Source organism: Neodiprion fabricii, chromosome 4 (assembly GCF_021155785.1).
Source record: "Neodiprion fabricii isolate iyNeoFabr1 chromosome 4, iyNeoFabr1.1, whole genome shotgun sequence".
In the NCBI taxonomy this organism is placed as follows: Eukaryota; Metazoa; Arthropoda; class Insecta; order Hymenoptera; family Diprionidae; genus Neodiprion; species Neodiprion fabricii.
The window spans coordinates 21,370,466-21,390,483 of NC_060242.1; the positions used below are offsets into that span (position 1 = coordinate 21,370,466).

The 20,018-nt window shown below is 41.1% G+C and overlaps 1 protein-coding gene across 1 annotated transcript in view; it reads right to left on the minus strand.

Annotated features, from left to right (window-relative positions):
* The window catches only part of LOC124181269 (angiotensin-converting enzyme-like), a 38,719-nt gene that overhangs the window by 9,129 nt on the left and 9,572 nt on the right, over positions 1 to 20,018 (minus strand). Inside the window, exon 2 of the mRNA XM_046567652.1 lies at positions 2,405 to 2,509. Coding sequence (XP_046423608.1) covers positions 2,405 to 2,446 — 42 coding nt within the window. The 5' untranslated portion in view covers positions 2,447 to 2,509. The remainder of the gene's footprint in view (positions 1 to 2,404; positions 2,510 to 20,018) is intronic.

Genomic DNA, 20,018 nt, shown 5'->3' on the forward strand with positions numbered 1-20,018 from the left:
GAACATCTATGCTCTCGGAGCCGATGACCAGAGAACCGGCGACAGTGCCCAGTGGAGATCGAAGCTGAAGAACCAGGAGAAGAACGATAAGACGTCGGCCATGCTTTCGTTCAAGGCTCATATGCACCACCGCGTTCAGGACATCGGAAAGCCCTTTTTGAGGTACGGCCAGCCGCCGTACGGGCCGATTTACGGAAACCAGGAGCTCATCGACCCTTTGAACACTATCGACAACTCTTCGGTAGGGTTGCTGGGTTATGGTGAAGTCGACCCGGTTTTGTTTTACCCCGGTCAATGGTCGGATAGAATTGCACCGGGACTGGAATACGTTCCAAACCCTTATGGATTGGAGCAAGTAGAGAGTGTCGGACCTGAAGGGTACAACGAGTATCCGGTGGCAAACTTTGTGCCTGGGGTGACCGTCGACAATCCGACGCTGCAACGGCCTCCACTTCGGGATCAAGGTGGGCAGAAAGAGCGATCATTCTCGACGGTGATAAAACCGCTCACTAACGAGCTGCAGAAGTTACTGGCAACTATTAAGCTGGTAAACAAAGATTTGATGGTCAGCGAGAAGAAACGGTCTCTTGAAAATAACGCGGTGTCACCGAGGATAAAGAGGACCGATTGGGGAAAGGAGGCTTCTGCCGATCGCGATACCAAGGTCGATGATGTTCTGGAGAAGTTGAGTATCACCGAACCACCCCAGGCAAAGATACGGAAGTTTTTGGTCGAGGTCAACACGGAGCGCGACGCGGACCAGGAATCCACGTCGAAGAAACGGGCTATGGATCTTTACGCCAACGATCGTAAGTTCGAGGAGAACGTCGAAATGGAGAAGAAACTGTACGATAAAACGAAAATCGACAATACCGATCGCGATTCAACGATTCCGGAACGCTTGACCACAACCAGCCCTGAAAATGTGAAAGCAACAGTGCAAGCAAAGACTGACGGGACCTCGAAAAACTTGGAGACAACTGGCGTGGACAAGAATTCACCGACAAATCGAGACACGATACCAGCTACTGACGCGTCTACAACGGAAGGACCAGAAACCTCATTAATGGTGATGATGACCATGGGGTCAGAAAACGATTCAACGACTGTACCGCCATCGATAACAATGCATGATAATGATAATGGAACTCCGGTAACGGGTTCACCGGGTGAAATTAGGAGCAGTTCAGAACTGACGACGAAGTCAATGTCAAGTCTTACTACTCCCCGATTAACGACTATCGATAAAAGCGGAGAACACAGCACGACGGCGAAAAGTGGAGCAAGTGGGAAAAAAACGACTTGGGACATTGTGGTGGACAGGCAGCCGACAGTAAACATGATTTCCCAGCTTGGTACCAGCCCCACAACTGCCATTTCTGGTGAAACAATTGGTACGGGATCCACTGAGGCATCTTACACCTCGACGGTAAGTGGCTCGTCGGCTGTGAAAAATGTTGGGAATCTGGTTCACCTGCTGCCTGAAGAAAATTTTAATGAACGCGAAGACGAACGGTACGACAAGCTACTCGCTGAGATAAAACGTATCGAGACTGAGATGGAGGAGATGAAGGGTGATGGTGAGAATGATCACGCTGTTGATGAGAGGTCACCTCGTGACGTTGTAGAAGCTGACGATGACTGGGACTCGCAGAGATCGATGGAAAGTCGCAACTACGGAAATGCCAAAGGTGGTGATAATCGAGGATCGGAGAAACGAAATTCACCAGATGTGAACAAGATCAGTGCGAGAATAAGTAGAGGATCGGTGAAAAAGAAACACAATTCCGATTCAGCGAAGAGACAGATGAAAAATAGCAAATCAGCATCAGTGTCCAAGGGTACGCAGGCCATAAAGTCTCGGAAAGATAGCGCTACGAATGAGAATAAAAGTTCGTTAAAAAACCGTGGAAATGGCAGACGAAGAACGGCAGAGAAAACATTGAAAGGTACTAGGAAGGGGATTAATGACAGTAACAATGCGAAAAAGAGGCAGTTCAAAAGCCAGCAAGAACGCGTCGCTCATTATCAAAGACGGATACAGTCCGCCGATCCGGAAGATAACGCGGGAGATTATGGCGAATTGGAAATTCAGGCCGAGCAAATAAAGACTCGAAATACTGATAACAAACTATCGACCGTTGACGAGGTACCCAAGTTCATACAGCGCAACCTAAGCTCGGACCGAGACCCATTTGAACAACCGACTTTTTGGGCTCGAAACGAAAAAGTGCCTCGACAATGGCTTACGGATTTGAAAAAACGTTTCATGGGCACAACGAGCCCTTTGAAGTATCGGGAAAAATCGTTCACGCCGTTCGAAAGAGGAAGTAAATGGATCACGCGTTCTACACAGGGTGAAAAATCCGAGGATTTGGTGAATAGGATTATCCTTAATCCTTACCTTCCAATCGTGGCGAATACTGAGACCAACCTGAAGGTCCATGAGACTGGTTCCGTCGAAGCGACAAAAAGTGGTCCCAGAAACTCTAAGACATCGGAGGACAGCCTGAAACAGAAAGAAACAGGTTACAATAGTCCAGGCTACGTGAGACTGGGTAGAAGTTTGAAATCCGTCGAAGAGATTGTTCAACCGGAGGAGACAAGGATCGATGAAATTCAGGAGCCGGTACACCGGAAGCTGAAAGCATTGGGTTACAATATTTCGAGCTTACGTGATGATTTGGCGCCGCAAAAGGAGTCGAATTATTTAAACTCGGGCGATCAAAATTTACAGTATTACGATGGCCTTGATGAATACTTTCTGCCTTTTGAGGAACTCCAGAATCTCGATCTTCACAGGGTAGTCGGGCTCGAGCCAGCCGATTCTGGTGTAATTGTACACCGGGAAAAAGTTAGGAAGAAAAGGCAGCCGGAAGTACGAAACGCCGAAAGCAAAACGAAAGCTAAAACTGCTACGTCCAATAGTTTAGATCCGCAAATGCGTAAAAATGAGCAAATTAGTTTTAAAACTGAAAGTATGGAAAATAGGGCCAACAAAGACAGTAGCCATGGTCTGAATTACCGTGAATACGATGCGGAAAATGATGATGAGGAAAAAAAGTTTGCCTTCGAAGACAGCAGTGATAATCCGAGTTATAGAGATTATGGCGAATTTGGTGGGGAGAATGGAGAAGTTGGGCTCACGCGAAACTACCAAGAGAAGGGCGAGACAACTACGGTAAAAACGTCAAGCGAAAATATCACCGCTGCATCAATCACCAGTTCCAAGGCACTGATTGCCAAAACGACGGCAAAAACCAGCACTAAGCAGGCAGTAAGCAGTACCGAATCCAAAACAACGAGCAAGCCACTTGGAGGAGCTTCAACCACGTCGAGTACCTCCGACATAGAAATTGAACTGGAATCTACAACTCAGAGCACCGCTAAGACTGCGGGGAAAACCAGCCCGTCTGAAATTACTGCCAGAAGCACAATTGACAAGGGAAACACAACGGTGAAAAGTAAAACTGAAGCTGTAACTGCAATGCTAAATGCGACCACAACTAAAAGTAAACCTGAACTATTATCGAGCAATGAAACAACAGTACCGGAGTTCAATTCTTCAGAGATTGCGACAACTACAGGACTTCAACTACAATCTGGATTTACGACTGCGACAACAGTCTCTAGCAAAGAAATCACTGCAGGATTGGCAACCACGTCTGGAATAGTAAATGAATTGAGTTTCACCAACCAAAGTGCAAGTACAACGAGTACGATTGGATCTCAATTCGAACCTGAATCAACGGAGAACTTCATGCTTTCAAGCGATGCAACAACTCTGCCTGAAATTCCGTTTATATGGAGTGAAAACCATACAATTATAAACGAAAGTACGGCGGTCTCGGAAATTATAGTGATACCGGAATCGACAAACATTGAGCCAAAATTCGTGCCTGATAGTACAAGAGCAGTCAAAGATGCGACTGCAGAATTTAAATTAATCTATGAATCTAGTTCCGAATCTACATTTGAGAAAATCGGTGAATCCACACTTGCAGCAAAGGCAACTACCGATTTGATTCTCACTGAAGACAAGACTTCAACTGAATTTATTCAGGCAACAACTGTGCTTCAAGTGAATTTGAAAACGACTGCAGCATCAGAACTTACAACTGAAAGTACGAACGAATTAATCCAAGCAGCTGCTACCACCTCACAATCTGGCGAGACATTCGAGACAGCTACTACCATATTCAACAGTCTAGAAAGTACAACAAACACAGAAACTTCGATGGAAATAACAAGCACTGAAGTACAAGTCACGTCTGAGTCAACAACAAAAATGTCAACTTCGTCCGAAGAAACAACCACAACAGAATTGAGTTCATCAGGGACTGCAGCGCCGGAGAATACTAAACAAAGTTCCAGAGAGTTTGAAGTATTAACGACAGCGACCCTAATGACTGCAGAACAAACGCCTGAAACTAAAACTACGTCGCAGAAAACGAGCGAATCTACATTCGAAAAAAATACAACTTCTGAATTGATAATCACCCAAGAAAAGAGTTCGAGCGAATTTTTACAGGAAACAGGTGCGTCACAAGTGAGCTTAAGACAGTCCGAAGTGCCAGAAGTTGCGAGTGAAAGTACAACCGAATTAATCAGCTCAACTGCGACCACCGCTAAACCTTACGAAGCATTCGAAAAAAAAGCTAATATTTTGAGCACTATAGCAGGGACAACAAAATTAGAAATTGCGATGGGGATAACGAGCAGTGAAGAACGACCTACGTCTGAGTCTACAATGAAAATGTCAACTTCGATCGAAGAAACTACCACGTCAAAATTGAGTTCATCAGAAACTGCAGAGCTAGAGAATACTAGACAAAGTACTAGAGAGTCTGAAGCATCGATGAGTATGGTAGTCGTAACGACAGCTGAACAAACGCCTGGATCTCCGTCTCCCCAAATTAGCGAATCTACATTTGAAACACAAACAACAACTGAGTTGATAATCACAGAAGACAGGAGTTCGACCGAATTTTTACAGGAAACTACTGCGTCACAACTAAATTTGAAAACAGCCGACATGTCGGAAATTGCGACTGAAAGTACTGACGAACTAATCAGCTCAACTGCTGCCACCTCTCAATCTCACGAGGCATACGAGACAACTGTTAACATATTGAGCAGTCCGCACAGTACAACAAACTCAGAAACATCGATGAGAATAACGAGCACTGAAGTACAAGTCGCGTCTGAGTCAACAACAAAAATGTCAACGTCGAGCGAAGAAATGATGACAACAAAAATGAGCTCATCAGAGACTGCAGAGCTAGAGAATACTAGACAAAGTACGAAAGAGTCTGAAGCATTAACGAACGTGATCGTAACGACTTCAGAACAAATACCTGAAATTCAAATGACATCTCAGAAAATGAGTAAATCTACATCCCAAGGAAACATAGCGACCGACGTGATAATCACTGAAGAAAAGGGCCCGACCGAATTTTATCAGCAAACGAGTACGTCAAATGTGAATTCGAGAACGTTTGAAGTGTCAGGAGTTGTGGCTGAGAGTACGACCGAATTAATAAGCTCAAATCCATCCACTACTAAATCTAGCGAAGCATTTGAACTAAATGTTGATATCTTTAGCATTACGGAAGGTACAACAAAAGCAGAAACTGCGATGGGGATAACGAGCACCGAAGTGCAATTCACTTCTGAGTCGATAGCAAAAATGTCAAGTTTGACCGAAGAAACGACCACGACAAAATTGGGTTCATCAGAAACTGCAGAGTCAAAGAATACTAGACACAGTACCAGAGAGTCTCAAGCATCAACCACTTTACTAATTGTAACGAGTGCAGAACAAACACCTAAAACAGAAACTACGTCTCCGAAAATCAGCGAATATACATTCGAATCAAAACCAACGACAGAGTTGATAATCACCGAAGACAGGAGTTCGACCGAATTCGTACGGGAAACAACTGCGTCGCAAGTGAATTCAAAAACGACTCAAAGTACGACCGAGCTAATTATCAATTCAAGTACTACCACCGCTGAACCCCATGGTGAACTCGAGTTAACTGCTAATATCTTGAGTACTACGGAAGGCACAACAAAATCAGAAACTCTGACGGAGATAACGAGCACGGAAGAACAAGTCACGTCTCAGTCGACGAGAAATATGGCAACTTCGCCGAATGAAACGACGGCGACAGAATTGAGTTCATCGGAAACTGCAGAGCTAGAACATACTAAACAAATCACCGCAGAATCTGAAACATTAACGACTGAAATCACAACGAAACCTGAACCAACAACTGAAAAACTAACCACTGGCACTAAAACTACGTCTCAGGCAATGGGCGAATCTACATTCGAAGCAGAAAAAACGGCCTCTTTAATAACAACGGAAAAAGGTACAACCGAACCTGACGAAACATTTGCGTCGCAGCTCACTTCCGAAGTGAATAAAGGATCTGAAGTTACAAGTACTGAGACTGAAATTGTGGAAGCAAGTAGTCAATCAACCACATCAAAATCGAGTTCGTTAGAGTCAGAATACATGGAAAATGCCAACAAAAGTACAACAAGATCGAAAACTTCGTTAGAAACCGTAACTGAAGTTGTAGCGGAAACCAGCGGAGGAACGACTGAACAAAAAACTACAAATGAGAGATTGAGCGGGTCATTCGAATTAACGTCAACGACCGAAGCCACATACTCGTCAGAAAATGGTACGACTGAATCTGGAATGACTTCAGAATCCACGATGGAATCGTCATCATCAAGCCAGGGATTAACCACAGTAGAGTTCAATTCTGTGATGATTGGTGAATCAGAAGTTTCAAATGAGAAAAGTACCGAATTAACCAGCGTGATATCTACGAACACCGAATCAAACAAATTGGTCTCCACGTCAACTTCGGAAGCAAAAGAATCTACGACTGACACCGCGGTCTACAGTGAACTAGAAATCACGAGTAAATCCACTGCAGAAGTCGCGAGTTCACCGCAAGATACAACCGAGTTGGAAATCGTCTCCCAATATGAAAGTAGTACTCGAGTTTCGACGAAGTCCATGGACGGACAAACGGTATCCAGTAAAGTAATGACAGAGCCGAAAAAATCGATCACGGTACCCGGATCCTCATCAAAAACAGCTAACGAACTAGAAAAAGTCACTAAAAGTAGTGTAAAGCCTGAAACAACTAGGAAAGTGTTTGGCGTTACAGAATTTGCAAAGAAAACAACAAAAAAAGCAACGATTTCTAGTGGTTTGGAACATAATACTCAATCAACAATTAGTAAAAATTTGGAAACAGAAGTTAAAACTACTGAAAGACTCAAAAACTACACCGAATCGATAGTCACAGAGCCAAAATTCAGCCAGAGTTCTGGCCCGAAATTAACTACCACAGTTACTTCTGGATTTAAGACTGTATCAGAAGAATTTATAGAAACCGACGGCACGACGGAATCAGACAAAGTAACTCGAAGCACTACTGAGTCAGAATTTTTCGAAGAAATTGACTCAGGTACTGAAACTACTTCGCAGATCGGCGTTACGGAATCAACGGAGTTGTCTGTTTCCCTAACTGAAGAAACATCTCAGGCTACTAACACTACTATATCTACCGAAAACTCGATAGTGTCTACGAAAACGCCTGTTACAACCGAAGTTTTAACTGAGCAGACCAGCGAAACTGATAAGACTATCTCTGAATTGCCAACTGCAGGTTCATCTGAACCTGGTACAACAACTGAATTTTCATCAACACAAACAAATGAATTAGAGTCTGCAAAGAGCAGCGATACTGAATCGACGATAGAATCAGCAGTTTCATCTGGACGGACGACTATAACCTTGATGATGACCACTACACTTGAAGTTACGGAAAGTAGTTTTAATGAATTCACAGAAGAACCGACTGCTCTGAGTCAAAAAATTACTACGGTTGAAACTACAAAACAGACAAGCAAACTAAGATCAGAAATTTCAAGTGTAAACGCGACTTCGAATCAGTACGAATCTGAGGAGACAGGTGCTCGAAGCAGCACGAAAGAATACGGAACTCAAGAAACAACGCAAGGAAAATCTGAATCTCAATCAACGTCAAAAACGTCGATAGAAAATGAAGAAACTTCGAAATACACGAAAGAATCTGTAATTTCAAGTGAAGAAACAAACCCGACAGAAACTTCGCTAAAAAATATTAATGAGTCGACTGGAGAGTCTGTAGCTTCTTCCGTAAAAACAACTGTGACTCAATTTTTATCAACCCAGACAGTCAACTCAGAACCTAATAGCGAAATGAGTAGTAGTATCAACCCGACCCAGGAATCAGTAGTTCCGATGGGAGAAGAGACTCCATCAGAATTTTCTACAAGCAGTGTTGTACGTGAAATGAAAAAGAAGTTGACAACTTCTTCAGAAGAAACAATTTCCACAAAACAAACTGGTGAATCGGAGTCAACGCAGAGTATTTCTGAATCTACAACTACCCAATTTGTTTCAACGAAAGAAGCCGATTCTTCTCCAGGGATTACAATTGAATCCATAGATACATCATCAACGGCAAAATTTACAGAAAGCAGCGTCACCGAAGTGACAAATGAGTTGGGAAGTTTTTCGAAAGACTTTCTCACTTCGTTATCTGTAACAACGGCTAGATCGAGCTCTGATATCGAAAGTACAAGTGACAGTGAAATTTATCAACATTCTCATTCAACAAACGCAGAAAAATTTTCAAATTCAAATGACGAAACTGCTTCATCAGAATCACAGATGACAGTTCGATTTTCGCCAGTAAAGACGAGCACTACCGTAGGTCTAACAGAGATAAGTAAAAATGCGGATTTGACTAAAGAGTCGATAGTTTCCTCGACAAAAACAACTTTGAATGAATATTCAGGAAAGGAAACAGACGAATCACGACCAAAAAGTGAAGAGCCTACTAAATCGAGTGAAACATACACTACCGAATCACCAATATTGTCTGAATCAACAAAAGAATCGATATCTTCGGAAGCTTCTAGTGGAGAAACTACTCTGTATATTTCCACATTAGAATTAATGCAGCGTGGGGAATCTGAAACTGCATCAGTCACGACTGGAAAAACAATATTTTCAGAATCAACAATGCATTCGTTATTTTCTAGTACCAAAACGATCTCAACTGGTTTTTCGGTTAGGGAATCAACGAATACAGATACATTCGAGATCTCATCGACTGAACCTGCTTCAACTGGGACAAAATATGAAAATTCTGAGCAAACGAAAAACAAGAACAATTTACAAAGTACAGAAAAAATCAATAGCAGTTCTGAAACAACCCTGTTAGAGAATTTAACAACCGGAAATGATCGATCATCGAATACTCACAAGTTGACTTCTTCAACTGGGACGATATCTGAAAATACTGAGCAAACGGAAAATGAGAACAATTTAGAAAGTACAGTAAAAATCAATAGCAGCACTGAAACAGCTCGGGTAGAAAATTTGACAACCGCAAATGATCGGTCATCGAATACTCACGAGTCGACTTCTTTAACTGGGACGATATCTGAAAATACTGAGCAAACGGAAAGTGGAAACAATTTACAAAATACAGAAAAAATCAATAGCAGTACTGAAACAACTCTGGTAGAGAATATAACAACCGTAAATGATCGATCATCGAATACTCACGAGTTGACTTCTTCAACTGGGATGATATTTGAAAATACTGAGCAAACGGAAAGTGGAAGCAATTTACAAAGTACAGAAAAAATCAGTAGCAGTACTGAAACAACTCTGGTAGAGAATTTAACAACCGTAAATGATCGATCATCGAATACTCTCGAGTATTCGACTTCTTCAACTGGGACGGTATCCGAAAATTCTGAGCAAACGAAAAATGAGAACCAATCAGAAGGTACAGAAAAAATCAATAGCAGTACTGAAACAACCCTGGTAGAGAATTTAACAACCGTAAATGATCGATCATCGAATAAACAAGAGTTGACTTCTTCAACTGGGAGGATATTTGAAAATACTGAGCAAACGGAAGGTGGGAACAATTCACAAAGTACAGAAAAAATCAGTAGCAGTACTGAAACAACCCTGGTAGAGAATTTAACAACCGGAAATGATCGATCATCGAATACTCTCGAGTATTCGACTTCTTCAACTGGGACGATATCCGGATATTCTGAGCAAACGGAAAATGAAAACAATTTACAAAGTACAGAAAAAATCAGTAGCAGTACTGAAACAACCCTGGTAGAGAATTTAACAACCGGAAATGATCGATCATCGAATAAACAAGAGTTGACTTCTTCAACTGGGAGGATATTTGAAAATACTGAGCAAACGGAAGGTGGGAACAATTCACAAAGTACAGAAAAAATCAGTAGCAGTACTGAAACAACCCTGGTAGAGAATTTAACAACCGGAAATGATCGATCATCGAATACTCTCGAGTATTCGACTTCTTCAACTGGGACGATATCCGGATATTCTGAGCAAACGGAAAATGAAAACAATTTACAAAGTACAGAAAAAATCAGTAGCAGTACTGAAACAACCCTGGTAGAGAATTTAACAACCGGAAATGATCGATCATCGAATAAACAAGAGTTGACTTCTTCAACTGGGAGGATATTTGAAAATACTGAGCAAACGGAAGGTGGGAACAATTCACAAAGTACAGAAAAAATCAGTAGCAGTACTGAAACAACCCTGGTAGAGAATTTAACAACCGGAAATGATCGATCATCGAATACTCTCGAGTATTCGACTTCTTCAACTGGGACGATATCCGGATATTCTGAGCAAACGGAAAATGAAAACAATTTACAAAGTACAGAAAAAATCAATAGCACTACTGAAACAACTCTGGTAGAGAATTTAACAACCATAAATGATCGATCATCGAATAAACAAGAGTTGACTTCTTCAACTGGGAGGATATTTGAAAATACTGAGCAAACGGAAGGTGGGAACAATTTACAAAGTACAGAAAAAATCAGTAGCAGTACTGAAACAACTCTGGTAGAGAATTTAACAACCGGAAATGATCGATCATCGAATAAACAAGAGTTGACTTCTTCAACTGGGAGGATATTTGAAAATACTGAGCAAACGGAAGGTGGGAACAATTTACAAAGTACAGAAAAAATCAGTAGCAGTACTGAAACAACTCTGGTAGAGAATTTAACAACCGGAAATGATCGATCATCGAATACTCTCGAGTATTCGACTTCTTCAACTGGGACGATATCCGGATATTCTGAGCAAACGGAAAATGAAAACAATTTACAAAGTACAGAAAAAATCAATAGCACTACTGAAACAACTCTGGTAGAGAATTTAACAACCGTAAATGATCGATCATCGAATAAACAAGAGTTGACTTCTTCAACTGGGAGGATATTTGAAAATACTGAGCAAACGGAAGGTGGGAACAATTTACAAAGTACAGAAAAAATCAGTAGCAGTACTGAAACAACTCTGGTAGAGAATTTAACAACCGGAAATGATCGATCATCGAATACTCTCGAGTATTCGACTTCTTCAACTGGGACGATATCCGGATATTCTGAGCAAACGGAAAATGAAAACAATTTACAAAGTACAGAAAAAATCAATAGCACTACTGAAACAACTCTGATAGAGAATTTAACAACCGTAAATGATCGATCATCGAATAAACAAGAGTTGACTTCTTCAACTGGGAGGATATTTGAAAATACTGAGCAAACGGAAGGTGGGAACAATTTACAAAGTACAGAAAAAATCAGTAGCAGTACTGAAACAACTCTGGTAGAGAATTTAACAACCGGAAATGATCGATCATCGAATAAACAAGAGTTGACTTCTTCAACTGGGAGGATATTTGAAAATACTGAGCAAACGGAAGGTGGGAACAATTCACAAAGTACAGAAAAAATCAGTAGCAGTACTGAAACAACCCTGGTAGAGAATTTAACAACCGGAAATGATCGATCATCGAATAAACAAGAGTTGACTTCTTCAACTGGGAGGATATTTGAAAATACTGAGCAAACGGAAGGTGGGAACAATTTACAAAGTACAGAAAAAATCAGTAGCAGTACTGAAACAACCCTGGTAGAGAATTTAACAACCGGAAATGATCGATCATCGAATAAACAAGAGTTGACTTCTTCAACTGGGAGGATATTTGAAAATACTGAGCAAACGGAAGGTGGGAACAATTTACAAAGTACAGAAAAAATCAGTAGCAGTACTGAAACAACTCTGGTAGAGAATTTAACAACCGGAAATGATCGATCATCGAATACTCTCGAGTATTCGACTTCTTCAACTGGGACGGTATCCGAAAATTCTGAGCAAACGAAAAATGAGAACCAATCAGAAGGTACAGAAAAAATCAATAGCAGTACTGAAAAAACTCTGGTAGAGAATTTAACAACCGTAAATGATCGATCATCGAATAAACACGAGTTGACTTCTTCAACTGGGAGGATATTTGAAAATACTGAGCAAACGGAAAGTGGCAACAATTTACAAAGTACAGAAAAAATCAGTAGCAGTACTGAAACAACTCTGGTAGAGAATTTAACAACCGGAAATGATCGATTATCGAATACTCACGAGTATTCGACTTCTTCAATTGGGTCGATATCTGAAAATACTGAGCGAACGGAAAATGAGAACAATTTACAAAGTACGGAAAAAATCAGTAGCAGTACTGAAACAACTCTGGTAGAGAATTTAACAACGGTAAATGATCGATCATCGAATACTCTCGAGTATTCGACTTCTTCAACTGGGACGGTATCCGAAAATTCTGAGCAAACGAAAAATGAGAACCAATCAGAAGGTACAGAAAAAATCAATAGCAGTACTGAAAAAACTCTGGTAGAGAATTTAACAACCGTAAATGATCGATCATCGAATAAACACGAGTTGACTTCTTCAACTGGAACAGTATCTCAAAATTCTGAGCAAACGAAAAATGAGAATCAATCAGAAGGTACAGAAATAATCAACAGCAGTACTGAAACAACCCTGGTAGAGAATATAACAACCGGAAATGATCGATTATCGAATACTCACGAGTATTCGGCTTCTTCAACTGGGACGATATCTGAAAATACTGAGCAAACGGAAAATGAGAACAATTTACAAAGTACAGAAAAAATGAATAACAGTACTGAAACAACTTTGGAAGAAAATTCCATAACCGGAAGTGATTTATTATCTAATATCCAAGAGCTTTCGACTGAATTTACAACTGGTACGGTATCTGAAAATTACGAAAAAACGGAATACGAGAATAATTCAGGAAGTACAGAACCAATTAATAACAGTACCGAAAAAATAATGGACGAGAATTCAACAACCGAGAGTGATCTATCATCTATTACCCAAGAGTTTTCAACTGAAACTTCTGAGCAAACAGGAAACGAAAATGATTTGACAAAGACAGAAGTGACTGATAGTACTTCTGAATCAACACCGACTGTAAACATATCGACGGAAAATGATCTATCATATACTACCCAAGAGTCTTCAACTGAATCTACTTCAACTGAAACTTCTGAGCGAACAGGAAACGAAAATGATTTGGTAAAGTCAGAAGTGACTGACAGTACTTCTGAATCAACAGCAACTGTAAACATATCGACAGAAAAAGATCTATCATATACTACCCAAGAGTCTTCAACTGAATCTACTTCAACTGAAACTTCTGAGCAAACAGGAAACGAAAATGATTTGGTAAAGTCAGAAGTGACTGACAGTACTTCTGAATCAACAGCAACTGTAAACATATCGACAGAAAAAGATCTATCATCTACTACCCAAGAGTCTTCAAGTAAAACGGATACAATCGACTCGACTTCTGAAAGCACCGGACAAACTGAAACTGAAAGCGATTCAGGATACGAAGATGAAGAGTATGAGGTGAAAGAAGATGTACAGTATGAGGTAAATGAAGAAGATGAAACAACAGAATCTAATACCCAAGAGCTTTCGACTGAATTTACGCCCCCTGTTACGGTATCTGAAAATTCTGAACAAACGGAGGGTGAGACTAATTCAGGAAGTACAGAAACAATTAATAGCACTACTGAAAGAACGATGGAAGAGAATTCAACAACCGAGAGTAATCTATCATCTGATACCCATGAAGTTTCAACTGAAACTTCAGGGCAAACAGAAAACGAAAATGATTTGGTAAAAACAGAAGTGTCTGACAGTATTTCTAAATCAACGCCTACAGATTATGTATCAACGGAAAATGATCTATCATCTACTACCCAAGAGTCTTCGAGTGAATCGGATACAATTGACTGGATATCTGCAAGCACCGGACAAACTGAAACTGAAAGCGATTCAGAGTACGAAGATGAAGGGTATGAGGCTAAAGATGAATATGAAGACTATGAGGTAAATGAAGAAGATGAAACAACAGAGTCTAATACCCAAGATCTTTCGACTGAATCTATTCTATCTGTTACGGTATCTGAAAATTCTGAACAAACGGAATACGAGAATAATTCAGGAAGTACAAAAACAATTAATAGCAGTACTAAAAGAACGATGGAAGAGAATTCAACAACCGAGAGTGATCTATCATCTAATACCCAAGAATTTTCAACTAACTCTACTTCAACTGGAACTTCTGAGCAAACAGAAAGCGAAAATGATTTGCTAAAGACAGAAGTGTCTGACAGTACTTCTGAATCAACGCTGACAGATGACGTATCAACGGATAATGATCTATCATCTACTACCCAAGAGTCTTCGAGTAAATCAGATACAATTGACTCGACATCTGAAAGCACCGAACAAACTGAATCTGAAAGCGATTCAGGGTACGAAGATGAAGAGTATGAGACAAATGAAGATGAACAGTATGAGGTAAATGCAGAAGACGAAACAACAGAGTCATCATTCACTACAGTTGCGACATTCGTTTCACGAGCACCCGCGAAGCTTCGTAAAGTATCACCAAGTGGAAAAGTAAAATCTGGATATGAACCAAAGAAAGGTCCAACGCCTGCACCAGTTGTCGAAACTCCGTTTCCGTCGCCTGTACCCCCCGAGGAAACGACGTGCCCTACACAAACGGGTGAAACGAGAAAACTACGTGTTACCTCCAGAATGAGAAGTGAAAGTACAGATTACGACGACGAGGAAACAACCGAAGCTGAAGAAATCACCGAAGAAAACGAAACCTTGTTACCGGATGAAGAGACGAATGATAATAATGATGAATACGACGAATCGGATGATGAAACTGAAACCAAAGACGAATATGACGGATGGGTAGAGACTACATCTACGGAATTAGGTGCCGAAGAAACGATTTCAGAAAATTCAGAAGAATCTACCGAGGAAAAAACTGCTTCCACAGAAGAATCGACAATTTCAGGTGAAGAAACTACAGCTTCAACAACACCCACTACGGAAGAATCGAGCGAATCTACGCTTTCTTCGAGTACGGGGTCCGAAATGACACAAGAAGTAACGACACTATCTGCAATATCTGGCATAACGGAATCCACGACTTCCACGCTGGATCTCGAAACTGCCATATCGCAGAGTACAGAAGGAACAGAAAATACCGAAGATGTAACATCAAGTAAACCCTTGACGACTGGCGACGAGACCAATGAAATTACGGATACAGAAAACCTAACTACAGAAATAAACACACCTTTAGAAACAACGGGTTCCTTGGACAAAAAGTCGTTAACTGAGGAAGTAGAGGATACGACACAAGCTACAAGCGTTGGCGACAGAGCGGAAACAACTGTTAGTGGATTTAGTATCGTTTTAAAGGAACAGCAGGGCTCTTCAAGCACATCGTCAAGTTCTAGCTACTCTACAATCGCTACAGATGTGACAGAAATGTATAAAGAGACAAAAGTAAGAGTTGGCACAATCACAAGTCAATCTAGTACGGTTTCCACCATGGCAGAAGAGCAAGCTACTGGAGATAGTACAACATCGAGTATTAGTCAGACTAAAATTCAAACGGATGAAAAGATGCTGACGGAAACAGGGCGAACTAACATCTGGACATCCGATACAGCCGCGTCTACTTCTGAAAGTATGAGCGAAGCCTCGAGTTCGGAACATTCTCCTAATTTAACTGAAGGTGTAAGCCGTGCGGATAACACGGGAACAATCGATGGTGAAGCAAACGAATCGACTATTGTGACAGAGAAGGAAAGTCCGACCTCAAAACCAGCAACGGAAAGCTACCTGACTACATCCTTCACCACAGCGCCGGGAAAAGGTGGAGAGTATACAATGGGTACGACGAAATCAGTGGAAGAAAAGAATGAAATGGATGATCTGGAGAAGAAGAGAAAAGATTTGGAAAAGAAGGAAAAAGAGTTGGATGAGAAATCGAAAGAGAAGGAAGAGACAGATTTGAAGAGAAAAGAAAACGAGTTAACTAACCAGCTGGATAAAGAACATGGGTGTGAAAAGAAGCTAATCGATCATGAGAACAGGGAAAAACATCTAGAGCAAGTTGTGACGGAAGTGAAAAAGCAGGCTGACGAGAAGATTCAAGTCAAGGAAAAAACGCTGAAGACGGAGATAGAAGAGAGAAAGGAGACTGAGGCGAAAATGAAGGAGTGCGAAGAAAGAAGAAAGGATCTGGAAGAAAAAGTGAGAGGAGTGGAGAAAATTGTCAATGGTGAACTGAAGAAAAAAAATGATGCGCAAGAGAAATTGAAAAATGTGGTGATAGGAGTAAAAAACAAAGAAAAATATCTCGAAGAAAAGGAGAAAGCTTTAAACGAGAAGTTGAACGAAGATTTATACGATGAGCAGAAAAAAGCTGATGATCTAAAAAGAACGGTCACGGAAAGGAATATACAAGTATCGGAATTAGAAAATGAAAAGAATAGCTTAGCCAAAAAGTTGGAAATAAAGGAAAAAAAGTTAGACGATGATTCAAAGGAAAAGAGAAAGCTGGAAGAAAAGTTGAAAAACGAGAAGATGAAGAGATATAATGTAAAAAAAGGGGAGGAAGAATTAGAGGATAAGAAAATAGATTTGAAAAACAAGGTAAAAGATCTGTCACGGAAGTTGAAAGAGGTGGACGAAATGAACAGAAAATTAAGGGAAAAAGAAAAAAAGGAAAAAGACCTCGAAGAAAAAGAGACGAAGGTAGAAACGCAGGAGAAGGAATTAGAAGAAAAAGAAGAAAGCTTGGCTGACAATTTGGTGAAGAAGAAGAAAAATCTTGAGAAAGATGAGGAGAATAAATTGAAGGAAATAGAAGAAAGAGAGAAGGAGCTTAATGAAAAGGAAGCTGACATAGATAAAAAGTGGAATGGCTTGGAGAAAAAAAGAATCAAGGATGAATTGGAAGGTAAAAACAAGAAGGAGAACGACTTGCACGAAATAGAGGTAAAAGAGAAAGATCTTGAACGTGAGCGAGAGGAAATGAACGAAAGAAAAGACGAGTGGGTAAATCGAGAAGAAAAAGAGTTGGCAGACAGGATTGATAGGGAAAAAAAGCTGGACATAAAAGAGAAGGCGATAGAAAACGAAAGAAAAAAATTAAAGGAGAAAGAAAACGACATAATAAATAACCGCGAAAACTGGGAAGTCGGTGCTGAGCGAACGACGAAAAAACACGCAATAGAAGAAACTGACGAAAAGGAAAAGTATAATGAAAACGCAGTTTGGACAACCGGTGAGGAAAAAACCATCGTAATGGAATCGCCAAAGACACAGTCTGAATGGACCGCGGAAAACTCAATGTCGAGTGAAACAAAGACCGCAGACAACGGCGCAAGTTTAAAATCAACTGGCGAGGAAGGGAATAAGCATGACGCATTTGACACTGCAGAAAAGGACGATGAAGGAGGAAGTCAATATGGAGAACTCGAACGAACCACAGAAGAATCAGAAGTCACTGAAGAAACTGAAAGAACAAAGGTGTTCGAAGAAAGCACCGGAAGATCGCAAGGATTTTTTCACTACGACGAGGACGAAGACACGTGGAAGTCTGGAGGTGGCGATGAAGAAAATCAGAATGAGTACAATGAAGACGCTGATGATGAAGAAAAGACAAATGACGAAGCAAAGGACTACAATGAAGATGGTAGAGTCACTTCAGAGAAGGTGAACAAGAAAGTTTGCCTAAACGTTTTGGACTCGGAGAATGAACCGATTCCTCGCAGTCCGGTGAAGAAAAAGGTCCGTGTAAAATATTACTCAGATAAAAATACCAACGACAAATTGCCTTGGGGTGAACGTGGCCGTCGGGTGAGAAACCTTTTGAACTACGAGAACCGAGACGAGGATGAATCAAAAACTTTTAGACGGGATCAAGCAAGGCATAACCCAACGATTGAAAAACCGTTCAGAAGTTACACAAGAGAATACGAAATAACGAATGATAAAAATGAAAGTCCTCAAGTCCAAAAACCGAAAAATAAGTTCATGCATGACAACTGGATCGTGAACGAGCAGGAAGAGAATCTTCAGCTGACGCCGGTTGGCCGTTTGAAGGAGGGAGACTTGAATGAGACTCCCATAAATGTGCCCGACTTAATTTACTATAAGATTAACGAGGGCAATGGAAATCATAATTATCGGGGCAGGAATAGCAAGGATAAGGTGAAGAGGAGTGGCTACGGCACACCGGCGGAAGGACAATGTCCTGTGCCAACTGCACGGAGAAATCACGGTCCTGGAAATACTCCTAACCCTGTTGCCGAAACAACGTTTTTGACACCTCGACCTCCCAAGGAAAAATACTGCTGCCAAAAAGACTACAAGCCTCCGGTCTGTACGAAAAAGGAACCGACGAACAATGAGAGCCAGGATGAAACTGACAAGGATAACGGTGATTACGATGACAATGGAAACGGGAACGACGATCTGAATGCAGGTGGGAACACCCCAGATGATAACAACGAAGAGAACGATGAGCAGGATACAGGGAAGAATAACCCGAATGATAACGATGAAGAGAACAATGAGCGGGATACAGAGGAGAATAACCCGGGTGATAACGGTGACCAGGATTCAGGGGAAAATAACCCGGATGATAACGGTGAAGAGAACGATGACCAGGATACATGGGAGAATAACCCAGATGATAACGATGAAGAGAACAATGAGCAGGATACAGGAGAGAATAACCCAGATGATAACGATGAAGAGAACAATGACCAGGATATATGGGAGAATAACCCAGATGATAACGATGAAGAGAACAATGAGCAGGATACAGGGGAGAATAACCCAGATGATAACGATGAAGAGAACAATGAGCAGGATACAGGGGAGAATAACCCAGATGATAACGATGAAGAGAACAATGAGCAGGATACAGGGGAGAATAACCCGGATGATAACGACGAAGAAAAGGATGAAAACGACGAATACAAGGAAGGGGGCGACAATGGTGATGACGATTATAGTGGTGTGGAAACCGAGGCCCCCCATGGAGGTGACGAATATAACGATGAAGACCGAGGCGGCGAGAACTCAGTGACGGTGCCTGATGACATGAATGATTACGAAAGCAAGACTGCTGAAAACGACGATGAAGATCGAAATGCGACACCGAATACCGATTTGTATATAATGCCAACTACTGGAGAACCAGGAGTGTCGGATGAGGAAGATAAGCATGATCATACGGGGACGAGCAAACGGCCCGAAAACGATAACGATAAATTTAACGTTGGTGGGACGTGTAAGGATGGTATTGATTATGATTACGGTGATGAATATTTTGAGTATAGTAACGGAGAACCGTTTTGGAGTGATTACGAATGGGACGAGACGATAAGTGATGCTGAATTTACGACAACTGGAACTGAAGTTTCGATAAACGAATTTGAAGCGACAACAAACACGGATGAAGTTACGACGACTGAAACGGAAATCACAACAAATGAAGTTAAATTTACGGGTAAGATCGAATTTCCAACGAATCAAGATGACCTTATAACGAGTAAAGATGAAATTAATATAAGTGGAGTTGAACTTACGGGTAAGTTCGATTTTTCAACAAATCCAGTTCATCTTACAACTAAAAAAGATG